The sequence below is a fragment of the Phyllobates terribilis genome, unplaced genomic scaffold (genome assembly GCF_046119375.1).
Source record: "Phyllobates terribilis strain yellow unplaced genomic scaffold, ASM4611937v1 Scaffold_7__3_contigs__length_470593459, whole genome shotgun sequence".
NCBI lineage: Eukaryota > Metazoa > Chordata > Amphibia > Anura > Dendrobatidae > Phyllobates > Phyllobates terribilis.
The window spans coordinates 427,866,105-427,885,207 of NW_027362767.1; the positions used below are offsets into that span (position 1 = coordinate 427,866,105).

General features: G+C 41.1%; 2 protein-coding genes across 3 annotated transcripts in view; both read right to left on the reverse strand.

The window, feature by feature from the left end:
• Positions 1-19,103, reverse strand: part of LOC141155198 (HLA class II histocompatibility antigen, DM beta chain-like) — a 488,746-nt gene that overhangs the window by 379,462 nt on the left and 90,181 nt on the right. The window lies entirely within an intron of this gene.
• Positions 1-19,103, reverse strand: part of LOC141155195 (class I histocompatibility antigen, F10 alpha chain-like) — a 42,130-nt gene that overhangs the window by 1,837 nt on the left and 21,190 nt on the right. Inside the window, exons 3-6 of one of the 2 annotated variants that reach the window (XM_073641928.1) lie at positions 15,588-15,866; positions 7,291-7,563; positions 7,017-7,124; positions 5,523-5,552 (exon numbers count right to left, since the gene is read on the reverse strand). In XM_073641928.1, coding sequence (XP_073498029.1) covers positions 5,523-5,552; positions 7,017-7,124; positions 7,291-7,563; positions 15,588-15,866 — 690 coding nt within the window. Of the gene's footprint in view, positions 1-5,522; positions 5,553-5,584; positions 5,635-7,016; positions 7,125-7,290; positions 7,564-15,587; positions 15,867-19,103 lie in introns of those variants that run through there. The other variant, XM_073641929.1, reaches the window with a different exon arrangement.

Sequence of the window (19,103 nt, forward strand, 5' to 3'; positions counted from 1 at the left end):
AAAAATGTGGTACTCAGTAAGGGTAATTTTTTTCAGACCAAGCAGAGGGAAAAAATTATGGAATCACTCAATTCCGAGCCCGGTGATTCCATAATTTTTGCCAGGGGTTGTATAAGACCCGTACCAATTAGGAGAACAGGGAATTTTTATCTCTTACAGGGAACTTTTATGCCAGTTACAGGGTGAAGCAGCCGGTCAAATGCTGGACCGCCGCTCCATTCATTCTCTGTGGGGCTGCCAATAAAAGCTAAACACAGTGCTCAGCAGCCCCATAGGGAATGAATGGTGTGGCGGGCCAACATGTACACTGCTGCTCCAATCTATCAGAGATTAATGTGCACTGTTCTGCCAATCGGCGCAGGTCCCAGCAGTCAGACCCCCACTGATCAATGACATCACGTATGTAGAGGATAGGTGACAACTTGTTTTCACCAAACAAACTCTTCAATGTAGAGAGTTATCTATGTGTATAAAGTTATAATTCTGCTGTATTGAGCCTCCAACAACACAATGGAGCGGTCATTACATCCTAGCGCTCTGCTGTCTCTGTCTTGGCCTATACAGCAAAGCTGCAGAGTGAGCTGCATACAACAGAAATTGTAATCTTTTTTGTGTGTGCGCTAGTGGTCCTTGTAATAAAACTCAACACTTTTTATATATGGATATTTGCATAAAAACTAAAACAAATCTAAAAAAAAATGTTTGTGTTACCTTTCTTTAACCTTTGTGCACATATCGGCGTAACAGTACATCTACGCTGGAATGACCACATGTGGAAGGGCGCAGGAGCTGAGCCCCCTTCATATGTGGCTGACGGCGGCTACACGCCATATATATATAAATATATATAAATAATACAAAAAAATATATATTAAAAAAAATACAAAAATATATGAACATTTGAATCACCCACCTTTTACCCCCATTAAAAGTAAAGAAATTTTTAAAAAATTAACCTATGTTGTATCTCCACATCCATAAAAGTGCAATCTATCAAAATATAAAATGAATTAACCCAATCAGTAATTGCCGTCATAATAAAAATGACAGAATTGTGATTTCCGGTCACCACAACACTCTAAAAAAATACAATAAAAAGAGATTAAAACATCATAACTACCCCATAATTGTTTCAATTAAAACATCAGTTCACCATGTAAAAATACAAGCCCTCACCAATCTCCATTGATGGAGATGAAATGACATTTTTTTCACCATTTAAATGAAAAAATATATGTATGCATTTTGGTATTGCCTTAACTGGACTGATCTGTAGAATGAGATTATTTTTACTGCATAATGAGCGCCATAGAAACAAATCCCAAAAAAACAATGTTGGAGTTCCATGTCTTGAATAATTTCACAACACTTGGAATTATATTGTAAAATTAATCGTGCCATTCAAAAGTACAATTTGTCCTGCAAAAAAAAACAAGACTCATACGACTGTGGACAGAAAAATAAAAAAAGGTAAGGTTTTCGTAAGAAGGGGAGGAAAAAAACTAATGAGAAAAATCAAAAATTGCCAGTCCTGAAGGGGTTAAAGTGTTCATCACATTGTGAATAATTAATATAAACTACCTTGTTATTTTCATTAGAACCACCTCCCTTTTCTCCCATTATCTGCTTCATTCCTGTAGGTTTCTCCTAACTATATGGCACAATAATATAAATGTCATCTTTGCCGATAAAACATAGAGACCGGCCCAGTGGTGGAGAGTCGGACCTGGACCCTGGGAGGACAAGTACCATCTTATTTCCTTATTTTACATGCCTGTAACACTTTTTTTTTATAATTGTTTTTATATCACAATCAGTAGTTAAAAAAAAACATTAAATCTTGCATTTTTTACACCAAACATAGTTATATTGTAGTCTCATAGGAGCCAATTCATCAAAGTTTTTACGCCAGAAACCTGTTGTAAAAGCTTTGAAAAGTCCCATTTTTTTGATCAATTATTTGTACAAAAATGTTGCGACTTTTGCCATTTTTATCGACAGTATGAGTTTGCCCCGCCGAAATGGGTAGAGCCGGGGCCCCAACTGGAGTAGCATTTCTGTCTGGCGCAGGGCACAGAGGCGCACACCATTTACTAGAGGTGCTGAATTTATTAATTTGGCAGCTTCTATTTCAGCAAGACTGGCGCAACGCGATTGTGTGCTATGCCAATACTGATGAATCGGCCCTATAGTTCCTTCTCTTTCAGGAAATTCAAGTGCAAATTAGTAGCAAAAGATTGACTCACTCCCTATCTTCAATATTGAAGCATCAAAAGACTGTTGAAATGGTCATTGTAATGGGAGGAGGAGGAGGTGAGCTGTAACATCACCTATTGTGAATGGTGGATCCTGTGTTATCTACTGTGTATAGAGGTGTTATCAGTCATTGTACAGGAGGAGGAGGTGAGCTGTAACATCACCTATTGTGAATGGTGGATCTTGTGTTATCTACTGTATATAGAGGTGTTATCAGTCATTGTACAGGAGAAGGAGGAGGTGAGCTGTGACATCACCTATTGTGAATGGTGGATCCTATGTTATCTACTCTATATAGAGATGTTATCAGTCATTGTACAGCAGGAGGAGAGGGTGAGCTGTGACATCACCTATTGTGAATGGTGGATCCTGTGTTATCTACTGTATATAGAGGTGTTATGTCATTGTACAGGAGGGGGAGGAGGTCAGCTGTAACATCATCTACTGTGAATGGTGGATCCTGTGTTATCTACTTTATATAGAGGAGTTATCAGTCATTGTACAGGAAGAGGAGGAGGTGAACTGTGACATCACCTATTGTGAATGGTGGATCCTGTGTTATCTACTGTATATAGAGGTGTTAACAGTCATTGTACAGGAGGAGGAGGTGAGCTGTGACATCACCTATTGTGAATGGTGGATCCTGTGTTATCGACTGTATATAGAGGTGTTATCAGTCATTGTACAGGAGGAGGTGAGCTGTGACATCACCTATTGTGAATGGTGGATCCTGTGTTATCTACTGTATATAGAGGTGTTATCAGTCATTGTACAGGAGGAGGAGGAGGTGAGCTGTGACATCACCTATTGTGAATGGTGGATCCTGTGTTATCTACTATATATAGAGGTGTTATGTCATTGTACAGGAGGGAAAGGAGGTGAGCTGTAACATCACCTATTGTGAATGGTGGATCCTGTGTTATCTACTGTATATAGAGGAGTTATCAGTCATTGGACAGGAAGAGGAGGTGAACTGTGACATCACCTATTGTGAATGGTGGATCCTGTGTTATCTACTGTATATAGAGGTGTTAACAGTCATTGTACAGGAGGAGGAGGTGAGCTGTGACATCACCTATTGTGAATGGTGGATCCTGTGTTATCGACTGTATATAGAGGTGTTATCAGTCATTGTACAGGAGGAGGTGAGCTGTGACATCACCTATTGTGAATGGTGGATCCTGTGTTATCTACTGTATATAGAGGTGTTATCAGTCATTGTACAGGAGGAGGAGGAGGTGAGCTGTGACATCACCTATTGTGAATGGAGGATCCTGTGTTATCTACTCTATATAGAGATGTTTAGGTAAAACATTCCTATAGCACATAAACACTGACATGCAGGTGAGACTTAATACTGGTCATAGTGTGCATCCATCAACCGATTTACCCAAATAGTCATCTGGGCGGGGCCATTCCTGGAAATAGTCATGCAGTCCATGGTGTAATCACACGCACTGCTGCATGACTTACAGTACAGACCAAAAGTTTGGACACACCTTCTCATTTAAAGATTTTTCTGTATTTTCATGACTTTGAAAATTGTACATTCACACTGAAGGCATCAAAACTATGAATTAACACATGTGGAATTATATACTTAACAAAAAAGTGTGAAACAACTGAAAATATGTCTTATATTCTAGGTTCTTCAAAGTAGCCACCTTTTGCTTTGATGACTGCTTTGCACACTCTTGGCATTCTCTTGATGAGCTTCAAGAGGTAGTCACCGGAAATGGTTTTCACTTCACAGGTGTGCCCTGTCAGGTTTAATAAGTGGGATTTCTTGCCTTATAAATGGGGTTGGGACCATCAGCTGTGTTGTGCAGAAGGCAGGTGGATACACAGCTGACAGTCCTACTGAATAGACTGTTAGAATTTGTATTATGGCAAGAAAAAAGCAGCTAAGTAAAGAAAAACGAGTGGTCATCATTACTTTAAGAAATGAAGGTCAGTCAGTCCAAAAAATAGGGCAAACTTTGAAAGTGTTCCCAAGGTCACCTCTGCTTCTGAGGATAAGTTTATCCGAGTCACCAGCCTCAGAAATCGCAGGTTAACAGCAGCTCAGATTAGAGACCAGGTCAATGCCACACAGAGTTCTAGTAGCAGATACATCTCTACAACAACTGTTTAGAGGAGACTTTGTGCAGCAGGCCTTCATGGTAAAATAGCTGCTAGGAAACCACTGCTAAGGACAGGAAACAAGCAGAAGAGACAAGTTTGGGCTAAAGAACACAAGGAATGGACATTAGACCAGTGGAAATCTGTGCTTTGGTCTGATGATCTTTGGTTCCAACCACCGTGTCTTTGTGCGACGCAGAAAAGGTGAACGGATGGACTCTACATGCCTGGTTCCCACCGTGAAGCATGGAGGAGGAGGTGTGATGGTGTGGGGGTGCTTTGCTGGTGACACTGTTGGGGATTTATTCAAAATTGAAGGCATACTGAACCAGCATGGCTACCACAGCATCTTGCAGCGGCATGCTATTCCATCCGGTTTGCGTTTAGTTGGACCATCATTTATTTTTCAACAGGACAATGACCCCAAACACACCTCCAGGCTGTGTAAGGGCTATTTGACTAAGAAGGAGAGTGATGGGGTGCTACGCCAGATGACCTGGCCTCCACAGTCACCAGATCTGAACCCAATCGAGATGGTTTGGGGTGAGCTGGACCGCAGAGTGAAGGCAAAAGGGCCAACAAGTGCTAAGCATCTCTGGGAACTCCTTCAAGATTGTTGGAAGACCATTTCCGGTGACTACCTCTTGAAGCTCATCAAGAGAATGCCAAGAGTGTGCAAAGCAGTCATCAAAGCAAAAGGTGGCTACTTTGAAGAACCTAGAATATAAGACATATTTTCAGTTGTTTCACACTTTTTTGTTAAGTATATAATTCCACATGTGTTAATTCATAGTTTTGATGCCTTCAGTGTGAATGTACAATTTTCAAAGTCATGAAAATACAGAAAAATCTTTAAATGAGAAGGTGTGTCCAAACTTTTGGTCTGTACTGTATGTGCCAAAAGGCGTCACCAGAATTGTTTCTGAAATGCCACGCATTCTGTTTCGATTCCTGCTCCGCGTCCAAGGCTCCGAATCATGTTCACTGCATGGATGAAGCAGGAGCTGATCATGGATGATCAGTGATGTCCTACACCGAGTCCGGAGATTGCACTATATACACATCAGCCAACCATACTGTCATCTCTATTGATCCCTCACTATCACAGGGCATTCGACATCTCGGCACAGACACACAATACTCACCACTGGACGCCTTGTAGACGAGCTTCTTTTCTATAATAAAAAAAATTAAATTAGGACAAATCCCCACATCCTACTTGTCATCCAGTCCGTCTTCCCTCCATTATCATTGCAGCTGCGGAAAACAACAGAAACATGGACGGCGCCACCAGTTAAAGGGACTTGTATTATCCACGGCCCCAGACATCCCATAAATGCCGGAACATTTTACAGAATTTGGAGGGATACATCTGGTCACAATTTAGCATATATGGGGACATACAAATATCGCTCAGTAAATCGAGGGTCAGGTACGTGTGTGACAGCTGCTTTCCTAGCTCTTCCTATAATGATGAACATGCAATAGAAAAAAACAAACAGCGCTCTCTGGAGCAGAAATAATGAAGAAGTAGAGGTCCAGTTTACTGCTCAGCTCAGGCAGTTGTTATCACGGGTGTGTCAGAGGTGACAGACAGTCGCCCTGCAGTGGGTTGCAGGAGATCTCTACGTTTGGCATTACAGACATCTTCTTAGATGAGAGGCTGTCTCTAGGACCTAGCGGCTACCTCCCTCTGGTAATTAGCTCCCTGGCCTGTGTGTATATATACCTGGTGTGTCTGAAAGGGAGGTGTCCGCTATATTCATTTCTACTTGTGAAGGCTTAGCAGGAGCAGTACTTCGTACTCTCTGGAGCTTGAGGCCGAGTTCCCATTTGTCTGGAGTCGTCTAAAGCTAAGCATTCTCCCCCTGTTTGTCTACCCTTGTTGTCTATAGAGTTTAGTGGAGATCAACTCATGCTCCTCCCCTCCCATCCCTAGCCTTAGCCATACGCCAGGGAAAGACAGGGCGAGGCACGCGTGCGGCAATTGCTGAAGAGGCAATATAGGGACGATAGTTGAGAAAGTGTGACACTATACCACACTAGGAGGTCTCCACTCCCCCCTTTCCCTAGTGTCTAGGGTCCCTTTCCCTCTTCCCTCTGTGTTGCACTAAGTCTTTCCTACACCTGGCGTGACAGTTGTGCTGCAGAAACAAAGGAATTCCGCTGGAAATCCCAGGACCGGAACTCCCTCCAGAGGAGCAACAATGAGAAAACAGCAACGCGTTTCTAACTCGGCTTGAGGTCTTCATCAGGCTTTTATCTTGGATCTCAAGCAGAGGTAGATACGTGTTGCTTTTGGGTCAGTAAAGTCCATGCACTAATGTATATTGCTTGTCTGGTGAACTGAAGTTCCTTTGCCATTCAGTTCTTAAAGAAGCCCTCCCATGTATATATTTTGCATTAACTGTAGTGTAGTAAGCTGTGAATAAATGCACTATTTTTCGCAGTATGTATTTTAAGAATTTTCCTGGTTATTTTGGGTTAATATCAGAACTAGAGAACTTGATATGCATGGTATTTTTTAGGATCAGCAGAGTGCAAAATTCATTTACAAATTGATATCCAGTATATTTCTGTACTTCAAAGCCGATATACTTAGTATAGAAGAGAAGACACTCTGAATTACTGATACTTACTTTTATATAGGAGAAAACTACAAATGGAAAAAAGAGCAACAATGACCCCATTGCTGGCCCCAACTATGATCCAGAGGACGCTGGACTTCTCTGATTCTGGTTCTGGTTCTGGTTTGAAAACAGAAAGACAAATTGATCTGCGGATTATACTGGGAGCGTCATGTATTACTCACATTAGTCTCCTCTGTAGTGATGATGTATGTGTAGTGTCATCAAACGATCTCCAATTCACCCTACGTTGATGAGTTATCCACCCGCTACGGACACTACTCACCCCATTGTACAAGTAGCGCCTCCTCCAGGGTGATGTGATCCACATAACAGGAGTAGCTGTCGCCCTCTTTGGGGGTCACTTTTGCGCTGACCCTGATCTGATAGGTGCCGTCAGGATTGGGGAGGACGGGTGTGGTCTCATAGGAGTAAACCTTGTCCCCTCCATTCTTCATCCACTTCACATCCACAGCTCGGGGGTGAAATCCGTACACCTGGCAGTGAAGCTTCATGGTGTCTCCTTTCTCCTGACCGGACACCTTCACCTGGGGCCGAACTGAGAGGGAAGAAGAAGAGAAACATGGAGTCCATGCAGCACAGATCTGACCTGTCCTCTTATCTGGGGGTCTGTACAATTAGCAGAGACCCCTGTACTGTGTACAAATTTGTAACATTTTTCCAGACATGGGGAAGCTGTTAACTAGCTTTTAGACACATTCAAACATCAGGTTCAAAATAGTGCAACAAGTCCAGTTCCTGATAGAGAAGAAAAACAGGGATTTATGCCGAAAATTCCAGATGTATTAAGAAGTATGCAATTCTCCCCAAGTTCCCTCTCATCATTACCCTCTCAAAATATGAAAATAATCAGAAATGTGGAACAATAATACTACATGAGATGTCACGTTTTTTGTCATTTTATGGAACCAACCTCAGACTTAAAGGAGATGTTCCTTTTCAGAAAACCTTCGTCAATGGCTTTACTAACTGTCCCCGGTCCAGCACTGAGTCTCCACCGCTGCATCTTTTTGAACCAGTGCTTTGAATGAGTCTAAAAGTTTGTTTTCAGCTTAACCACAACAGGGGAAATTTTGCAAATTTTTGCATAAATTTGATGTAAAGTGACAATGTCTGTCTGCCTCTAGCTTCTCCCCTCTATATCTGTCTCTAGCGCCTCCCCTCTGTCTGCCTGTCTCTAGCGCCTCCCCATTGTCTGCCTCTAGCTCCTCCCCTCTGTCAGTCTGCCTCTACCTCCTCCCCTCTATGATCTGCATCTAGCTCCTCCTCTCTGTCTGCCTCTAGCTCCTCCCCTCTATGATTTGAATCTAGCTCCTCCCCTCTGTCAGTTTGTCTGTAGTTCCTCCCCCTCTGTCTGCCTCCAGCTACTCCCCTGTCAGTCTGTCTAGCTCCTCCCCCTCTGTCTGCCTCTAGCTCCTCCCCTCTATGTCAGTCTGTCTCTAGCTCCTCCCCCTCTGTCTGCATTTGACTTCTCCCCCTTTATATCTGTGTCTACCTCCACCTCTACTGTTGCCTCTTTTTCTGCCTGTCTTTAGCTCCTCACCCTCTATGTCTGTGTCTGCCTGCTCCTCCCCACTCCCCTCTTCATAGAACTTCATAAGCACCAACTGTCATCTGCTACTTCATTAATGGGAAAGTCCGTATTCACTGAGCACAGATTTTAGTCATGATTTGAGAGTAAAAGAACAGTCCAGGAAAAGAAAAAATAAATTTATCTGATAATATATATTACAAAATTTCTTACTTTCATGTGTACTCATCATTTAAACAGTAATTATCATTTTAATTTTTACGTGATGAACATAAACAGCTGAACAAACAAACTGGATGGGCTAAATATCGAGTCACCTGTAATGTATAATACCAGGCTGATTAATTCTAAATATACAATTAATGTTCAAACCGTCCTGGGCTATAAGGTTATGTGCACACAGTGGTTTTTTGAGGCAGTCAAAAACATCACGTTTTCTAATGAAAGCCGCTTCAGGAAATGCTCCTTCTTTGGAGTTTTTCATTTTCTGAAACAATTTTGAAGAGTTTTTTCCGGACTTGGTTTTTACAGTCTTCTCATTGGACAGTTCTTAGTTTGGAGTGTTTTGCATCATTATCTGCTACAAAGAAGTGTCATCATTCCATATATCCCACTATTGGCCAACAGAGGGCGCCAAGGTCAAAAATGGCTCAAGACCAAGAATGCGGTGCTCTATTTCCTGTCAGTCACTCCCTGTATGTGAAGGTCGTTCTCTCTGCATCCGTCATTACTAAACAAACTGCAAATTAAGGGAGAAGGCTGAGCCTGCAGATTGAATGACAAGCACTTAAAGGGAATCTGTCAGGTGAATTTTTAGTACGATACTCATGGCATCCTGAAGTAGGGCCTGAACAGCCATTTCAGAATATGTAGCTTTTATCGCTGTAGCTTCTCCGGTTATCTTGCTGTAGAGTACTGGAGAATTCACCGCTATGCACCTGCTAGTCGAGCATATGCAAATCCAAAATGAGTATGCACTGCTCCCCACATTTCCATCTCCAAAAAGCTTGTCGGCAGAGGGAAGCATGAAGTGCTGTAAAATGTCCTGGTAGACGGCTGTGCTGACTTTGGTCTTGATAAAACACAGTGGACCTACACCAGCAGATGACATGGCCCCCAAACCATCACTGATTGTGGAAACCTCACACTAGACCTCCAGCAGCTTGGATTGTGGCCTCTCCACTCTTCCTCCAGACTCTGGGACCTTGATTTCCAAATTAAATGCAAAATTTACTTTCATCGGAAAACAACACCTTGGACCACTGAGAACAGTCCAGGTGTTTTTCTCCTTGGCCCAGGCGCTTCTGGCGTTGTCTATTGGTCATGAGTGGCTTGACACAAGGAATGTGACACTTGTAGCCCATGTCCTGGATACGTCTGTGTGTGATGGCTCTTGAAGCAATGACTCCAGCAGCAGTCCACTCCCTGTGAATCTCCCCCAAATTTTTGAATGGCCTTTTCTTAATAATCCTTTCAAGGCTGCGGCTATCCCGGTTGCTTGTGCACCTTTTTCTACCACACTTTTTTCCTTCCACTCAATTTTCTATTAATATGCTTGGATACAGCACTCTGTGAACAGCCAGCTTCTTTAGCAATGACCTTTTGTGGTTTACACTCCTTGTGGAGTGTGTCAATGACTGCCTTCTGGACATCTGTCAAGTCAGCAGTCTTCCCCATGATTGTGGAGCCTACTGAAACAGACTAAGGGACCTTTTTAAATGCTTAGGAAGCCTTTGCAGGTGTTTTTGTTAATTATTCTAATTTACTGAGCTAATGACTTTTGTGTTTTCATTGGCTGTAATCCATAATCGTCAACATTAGCAGAAATAAACACGTGAAATAGATCACTCTGTTTCCATTGACTCTATATAATATATGAGTTTCACTTTTTGTGTTGAACAACTGAAATAAATTAACTTTTTGATGATATTCTAATTTAGTGAGAAGCACTTGTAGATAATACATAGAGATAGATAATAGCTATAGATAGACATAAAGTGGTGTGAAAAAGTATATGCCTCCTTCCTGATTTCTTATTCTTTTGCATGTGTTTCACACTTAAATGTTTCAGATCATAAAACAAATTTAAATATTAGACCAAGATAAGTAAACACAAAATGCCGTTTTTAAATGAAGGTCTTTGTTAATGAGGGAAAAAGAAAGCCAAACCTACATGGCCCTGTGTGAAAAAGTGATTGCCCCCTAAACCTAATAACTGGTTGGGCCACCCCTTAGCAGCAACAACTGCAATCAAGCGTTTGCGATAACTGGCAATGAGTCTTTTACAACGCTCTGAAGGAATTTTGGCCACTCATCTTTGCAAAATTGTTGTAAATCAGCCACATTGGAGGGTTTCCAAGCATGAGCCGCCTTTTTAAGGTCATACCACATCATCTCAATCGGATTAAGGTCAGGACTTTAACTATAAATCAGCCTAGGCCAAAAGTATGTTAAACAAGTCTCCCATAGATACAGCAAATAGGTACATATAAAATATAACCTTTATTAATAATAATTAAAAAGTGTAATGCTAAGTGCCAATATGGTAAAAAATTCACACCGTGAATATAAAATAGACGGTATAAAGGTACAAAAAGTAGAACCTAAATTATGCCAGACCTAATAATAAAGCATAATATAAACATCTATCATGACCAAGGCTCAAAAAATACAACCTTATTAGGTCAAACAGAGGTATAAATCCCAAAAGGTGCTTGGCTATAAAATCCCAAAGCCCTTAACGGCAATATTAGCCAAAGTGAATATCAGCAGTAATATCCACTAATAAGTATCACAGTAGATTTTGGTGATCATACCTAAATACGCATGTAACCACTAACCACTATTAATAACATAACGAGCAATTCTCTAAACAGCAGGTACAGTATGTATAAGTAAATCTAACCAGACATATGAGGAGCCTTCTATTACCATCCAGGCATTATAACCTCATGTGAATACTGGAATAATCTCACCCGGGGTCTTTCTATATATTCCCCCTATATTAAAGGTGATAAGCTGATCCACGGAACATCCCAACGTTTCAATCCTTCATCAGGGGTATGTAGTTCCAAAATGGTGCAGATCCCACATTAGTCCTTTAGTTCCATACTAATGCCTAAAGAGGGTGTACATGTTACGGTGCTTTATACATGTGCACAAACTGCACTCATTCAAAATTGTGTGCACGCCGTGACGCACTTCCGGTCCCAGAATGCCCGGTAACCGGAAGCATACGTCACGCGTTCCTATGACCACGGAACGCAAACCATGTTGGACCGCATGCGTCACTTCCGGTCACGCGGTGAAACATCCAACTTTAGTTGTGCTGGAGCGCAAAAGCCCCTCCCTTCATACGGACCAGCAGCCATAATAAATGGGTTTAGGAGATGCGGATGAGGGGGACAAAAAACGTTTTTTTTTCCATACCTCCTATATTCAAAAAAGGAAATCTATATAAAGAATTCCCCATAATTATGGCATATAAAGGCTAAATAGGTAATAAACACCAAAATGCCTAATTGCCTAAACAGACATATCCAGCCTTCTCAAAGTACAGTATATATCCCAAAATCAGACCTCAGGAATGCCAGGAAAAATAAGGCTTCTCATCTAGATAACGAAACCATTGGATATGCACAATGTATATGTGTAAATGTAGATGGATTACCAAGAGTAGGGAAAAATTGTTTATAGACTTATTATGCGGTAGAGTTGCCTAACAGCAGACCTCCAGAATGAAACAAAAAGGTAGAAAATGGGATCCCTAATAAACAACTGTGATGAAACTAGTCCACTGACCCTATCTACGTGGGGGTTGGCACCCTATAAAACCTGCGCAAGTGGCGCCTCCAATCTACGGTGGCTGTCCCTGACTAAATAGCCCTATTAAGTCCCTATTCTGGAAGGAATGGGGCAAAGGATAGAACCTCATTCAAACCATAAGGAATAGTCGTACCCAGGGTAAAGATCCATCGAGTTTCTTTTTGTAGTATGTGTAAATCCCAATTACCTCCTCTTATTGGTGGTGTAACCTTCTCTATGCCCATAAACTTAATCGCATTAGCATCACCTTGGTGCATCGTATTTATGTGGTTGGCAATTGGAGTATCTTTTTTATTTTTAATATCTCGTAGATGTTCTAATATTCTCTTCTTCAGTTCTCTCCGTGTCTTTCCTACATACTCGAGATTACATATACAAGTGGCCTTGTATATCACTCCCTTAGAACGGCAATTAATCAGTTGTCTGATGTTAAAATCCCTTTCTTTCACAAAACTTCTGAACTTGGTTCCTTGGGTAATGGCATTACATGCCTTACAGTTATTACATCGATAACAACCAGATACTCCTCGATCCAGCCATGTGGGAGTATGAAAATGACTATGAACAAGACGGTCCTTAAGGGACCTACCTTTACGGTAAGTGATTAGTGGTTGTGGGGCCAATTTATCTTCAATATCCTCATCCATAAGAAGGATCCCCCAATGTTTCTGAAAGATCTGTTTCACCTGGTGAGATCTATTACAGAACAGTGTTATAAATCTGATCGATGATTCTTCTTTTTGTTTAGGTTTGGGGACCAAAAGATCACATCTCTCTTTAGCCAAAGATTCTCTATAGGCGCGATTAAGAACTTTTTTAGGATATCCTCTAACAAGGAATCTATTTCTCAAATACAGCGTTTGCCTTCTATAGTCATTGATATCCGAACAATTTCTCCTGAGCCTCAGGAATTGGCCCTTTGGGATACCTCTCTTGAGGGGGACCGGATGATTACTTTCCCACCTCAAGAGAGAGTTGGTAGCCGTAGGCTTTCTGTAGGTTTCAGTATTCAATTCCCCATTGGCCTCTTTACGAATGAGTACATCTAAGAACGCTAGTTCTGTCTCATTAACCTCAGACGTAAAGAACAGCCCAATGGGATTGTTATTAAGTCCTGTGACAAATTCACGAAAGCTCTCCGGAATACCATTCCAAATGACAAAAATGTCGTCAATATATCTTAACCACATGACGACTTTGTTAACCGAGTCAAAATCACTGAAGACCACAGTTTCTTCCCACCAGCCCAGGAGAAAATTTGCATAAGAATGAGCACATGGGCTCCCCATTGCTGTGCCCCTGAGCTGGTGGAAGTACTCTACATTGAAGGTGAAGACATTATTGTTAAGGCAAAATTCCAAGAGTTTCAAAACAAATTCATTATGTAAGGTATATTCTCTGCCCCTAGATCTAAGGTAATAATCAACGGCTCTTAAACCACATTCATAGGGGTTCGAGGAGTATAAGGCCTCTACATCCACGCTACACAAAATCATGCCCTGCTCAAGCACAACACCTTCAAGTTTACTTAGGAGGTTCGCTGTGTCACGCACATAGGAATTCAAAGCCACCACAAATGGTCTCAAAATTTTGTCCACATAGATACCTGCCTTATGGGTGAGACTATTAATACCAGCCACAACGTGTCTTGCTTTTAAAGGTGTAAGACCTTTGTGGATTTTAGGGAGGCTGTAAAAAGTAGCTGTCGTTGGATAGAGTGGAACCAAGTAGTCCCTTTCATTTATGTCATCACTTTATTGACAAAACCTTCCTGTACTAAATCCCTCAACTTTTGATGTAGGCACTTTGATGGATTGTACGATAGTCTCTGATAACCATTCCCCTGTTCAAGTAATCCCAAACACATTGTACGATAGTCGTCCGTATCCAAAACCACTAGATTTCCGCCTTTATCAGACGGTTTTATCACGATACTTTTATCTTTTTCCAACTTCAACAAACAACCCATCTCTAGCTTAGATAAATTGTGGCTGTAATCATTTCCACTATGTTCAAGGTCAATCAAATTTTTCGACACCAAATTCAAAAATACCTCAATAGAACAAACATCACCAGACGAAGGTGGCATCTTTTGACTCCTGTTTTTTAAAACCGTAATAGGACTTCTTCCCTCAATATTGGGGTTAACATCACCTAAGTGGTACAGAAGTCTGACATCCTCCAACAAATAATCTGCAATACCTAGGTCCCTACTGCTTTTTTTGCTTTCTTTTATGAAATGTATTTTCCATTTCAAATTGCGAATAAACAGATGTAAATCTTTGACTGTTTCAAAAGCATCAAAGTCCGTAGTGGGGACAAAACATAGACCCTTGCTAAGAACGCACATTTCGTCCTCTGACAAATGTCTCTTAGATAAATTAATGATCTGTGATTCTAATTGGGGTTGTTGAACCTGCTTCTGAGAGGATATTGTAGGTCTAAAAAATTACTCCTCTGTGGTGATCTCTTATTAGAACTCCTCCCTTGATTAAACCCTCTACCTTTAGCTTTATGGTTCTTACTCTTTCCTTCAGTTTCTGATGCCTCAGTTTCTGAGGAGGAAGGGTCAATGTCACAGGTCCTGGTGTTTCTAATAACCGGGAATGTATAGGTCTTATTGTCCTTAAATTCCGCCAAATCCTTACTGAAGAATTTATGTTTTCATTCCTTAAGGTGGAACTGGAATCGCTCGATAGTGTTTTGTAAGCTCAATTCCTTCTGCACAAATTCTGGCTCTGAGGAGAATTTTTTTATAACCTCAATTTGCTCTTTCAGAGATTCATTAAGTGTAGACAAAGTTAATTATATATATTTAATCTATAATAAATTGATGAACGAGGGACAGTGTCTTGTTTCTATTCCTATCTTTTTATATTTTTTAGGTTTCCATTTGTGGGCTATGTCGGATTCCCTGGACTACGTCGTATTCCCTGGACTATGTCGGACCTGTGTGGGAATTTTTTTTATTTAAATAAAATCGTGAACCAGGGGAAGTGTTTTATTTCCTCGGAGATTAAAGACAGATGACAACTTTTCATATGCAGCATTAGCCTGGGCCCTAGACTATTCCTGCCAGGACTGCCTTCACCATCTCTCCTAGCGAGTTCTGGACCTTACAGAAGATGTTCTCTTCTCTTTGAACATAAATTTAACATAACATACAGAGTATGATAGCGGTGTAATGATACGTAGTATGACGGTACCTCTCCTCTCCAGATCTTCTCTCCCATACTCGACGTATTCCATCAGGGCGCTGATACATTCATACTCTAGATAATCTTTGCTCATCATTCCCGCTTGTACATCCGGATGGTTGACTCTCTGTGTGGTGATCTGCGCCTGCTCCATGGTGGGGACATATGTCCATGTCTGTGTGTCCAGAGCCATGAGCTCTCTCCCGTCATATCCGTGCTGCTCATACCCTGTAATGGAGCCGTCATTTCTCCGCTCACAGCCGTACATGACCTGATAGATATGGAAACCTGCAAACAACCCAGGAACATGTTACATATACCACATCTTTGCTACTGTAGTACTTGTACTTATAATTTTGTTTATTTGGTAATTTTGCATATGAAAAAAATTACATTTTAATTTTCAGATCTGAATTGGAAAAAATAAAAGCTGGAAGCTGATTGGTTGTTATGCGTTACAATGACAACTTCTCTGTAGACCATTTGTATATACAGTTATGTGCAAAATAATAGCAGCCTAACATGACTAATGTGTTTATTGTTTTTGGCAGAAAAGATAATACAACATGGGAAAAAAATCTTGACTAGGTTTAGGCGAGTAATGGGCAACCAACAGAATCAACAGTCATGACAGCATGCTGCTAACTGGGGGTAATTGACTCATTTAAAGAAAAGGGGTGTCCTAATTAATAGCAGCGCAGGGTTCAGTTAATGAAGTCACTCATTCAGTGAAGAAACAGATGTTAATTATGGCCCTTATTTAAAGAAGGAGGCAGCAAATGTTGTACTGGCTAGTTTTAGCCCTTGCTTAGTGAATAAAATGGGTTGTTCCAGACATTGTACCGAAGGAGAAAGAACTTTGATCAAGAAGTTGATTGGACAAGCAAAAACATATAAAGAAGTGCAGAAAATAATTGGATGCTCAGCTAAAAAGATTTCCAATGCTTTAAAATGGCAAACAAAACCCGAAACACAAGGTAGGAAAAGAAATACTACTATCTGCATAGATCATAGAATCACAAGAATGACAAAGAAGCATCCAACGATAATCTCCAGGTAGATCAAAGAAGATCTTCCGTTACCTGTGAGTCCAGCAACTATCAAAAGATGCGTACGTGAAGCCAAACTATTTGCAAGAAACTCTCATAAAGTACCATTGCTAAAAAAAAAGACGTGTGTTCAAAAGGTTATGGTTTGCCAAATAACACTTGACTAGCCTAAAGAGAAGTGGTGCAACATTCTATGGACAGATGAGAGCAAGATTTTTCTTATTGGGTCTAAAGGCTGCAGACAGTGATTTCAGGATGCTGTACAGTGCTAGTTTTCTGCCTCTCATAGTATTTTGCATTTAGCCCCAAAAGTTCTCCTTTGGTCTCATCTGATCAGAGCCCCTTCTTCCACATGCTTGCTATGTGGCCTACATGGATTTTTAAAACTGCAAACAAAACTTCTTGTTTTCGAAAATTGCTTTCTTCTTGCCATTCTTCCATAAAGGCCAGATTTGTGGAGTATACAACTAATGGTTGTCCTGTGGACAGATATTCCCCCCCTGAACTGTGGATCTCTGCAGCTCTTTCGAGTGACCATGAGCCTCTTGGCTGATTCTGTAATTAGTGCTTTCCTTACTTTGGAAATCAACTTAGGTGGACGGCCATATCTTAGTAGGTTTGCAGTTGTGCCATACTTTTTCCATTTTTGGATGATGGATTGAACAGTGCTCCATGAGATGTTCAGAGCTTGGGCTATTTTTTTATAACCTAACCCTGCTTTACTCTTCAACTTTATCCCTGACTTGTCTGATGTATTTCTTGTTTTCATGATGCTGTTTTGTAAGGATATGGACATGCTGCCCACATTTCCCTCTTGAAGAAACAAGTTTTATTGTTAAAACATGTTGTGTGGGGTAATGTGAAATGTCATGTATAATGTAATAAGTGTTATTGATGTGCAAAGTGAATTGTAATATGTGCTGTTAGTGATAGACTATGTTGTGCCAGACAGTAGGGCAAGATAGAGTTAATGTTTGCCTGTTTAATGTTTTGCATTGTTAGTGATGAAGCAGTATTCTACCTAGCAATAGCTAACTGACAGGAGTGAGAGTTAAGAGTTGGGACTAGCCCACAAAGAGAGGGGCTATGTAGAAAATTTAAAGGACTTCCTGGTAGTGAAGTCAGATAGGACCTGGAGTGCATTGCAAGTGGAAAAGAAAATAAATAGCGAGATCCGAAGCAGAAGTGACTATGAGACAGAGTGACCCTTGGAGATGGTTCCTGGAAGAGGACGCCTAGCACAAAGGCCTGGAGTTTACAGCTCTCAAGGTAAGGGGCCTGGACATGACCGAGTACGAGAGACAAATAGATTGTCCCGGTGTAGAGGGGTGGAACAGATGATAAAGATGTCGTGGCAACAAGGGGGTTGACATGAGTCTGTTTGCAGTTTAATATATTAATATTGATGCATGATTATTTATGTGTGATAAAAATGTTGTATTTTATCCCTATGGTTGGTTTTTGGGTCTCTGTTCTCCTCTAGGCTTTAGACCATCCCTGGAAAATTGGGAGGTCTATCCACTAGGGCAGTGTTCCCCAACTCCAGTCCTCAAGGCCCACCAACAGGTCATGTTTACAGGATTTCCTTACAATTACACAGGTGATGAAATTATTACCTGTGCAGGTGATGCAATTATCACCTGGTCAATACTAAGGAAATCCTGAAAACATGGCCTGTTGGTAGGCCTTGAGGACTGAAGTTGGGGAACACTGCAGTAGGGGAACCATTACCACCTTAGGGATACTGTCACTGGGGAGATCACACAATATCCCACCGCTGCCGTCACTTTGTCAGGATTTGTCAGGGATTCATGCTCACACAACGCCGATTACTTACTACGTAGCTATCGGCAAGCGAGCAGAAAGCGTATGGCGTACAGACCTCCGGATTCCAACGCATGGAATATGTGTATATGCCTCAGTATGGTCACTGCCAGCTTCACGATAGCCCAATTACAATTATTAGCTGCCACCATCGACCTGATTTGAAATATAATACAGGCCGGACCGGACGCCTACTTTCTGGTATCGTATATGGCTTCGGGGGAGGGAACGATTACAGAGCACAAGAAACAGAACTATTAAATTTTATATTTAATCCAAAAGGGAGGCAGTGTTTATAAAAAATATACAAAGATTTTACACAGAGGGACAAAACAGTACATACAGTCATGGCCAAAAGTTTTGAGAATGACACCAAAATTATATTTTCCCATGATCTGCTGGCCTCTGGTTTTTATTAGTGTTTGTCTGATGTTTATATCACATACAGAAATATAATTGCAATCATATTATGAGTACCAATAGGTTATATTGACAGTTAGAATGAGTTAATGCAGCAAGTCAATATTTGCAGTGTTGCCCCTTCTTCTTCAAGACCTCTGTAATTCTCCCTGGCATGCTCTCAATCAACTTTTGGACCAAATCCTGACTGATAGCAGTCCATTCTTGCATAATCAATGCTTGCATTTTGCCA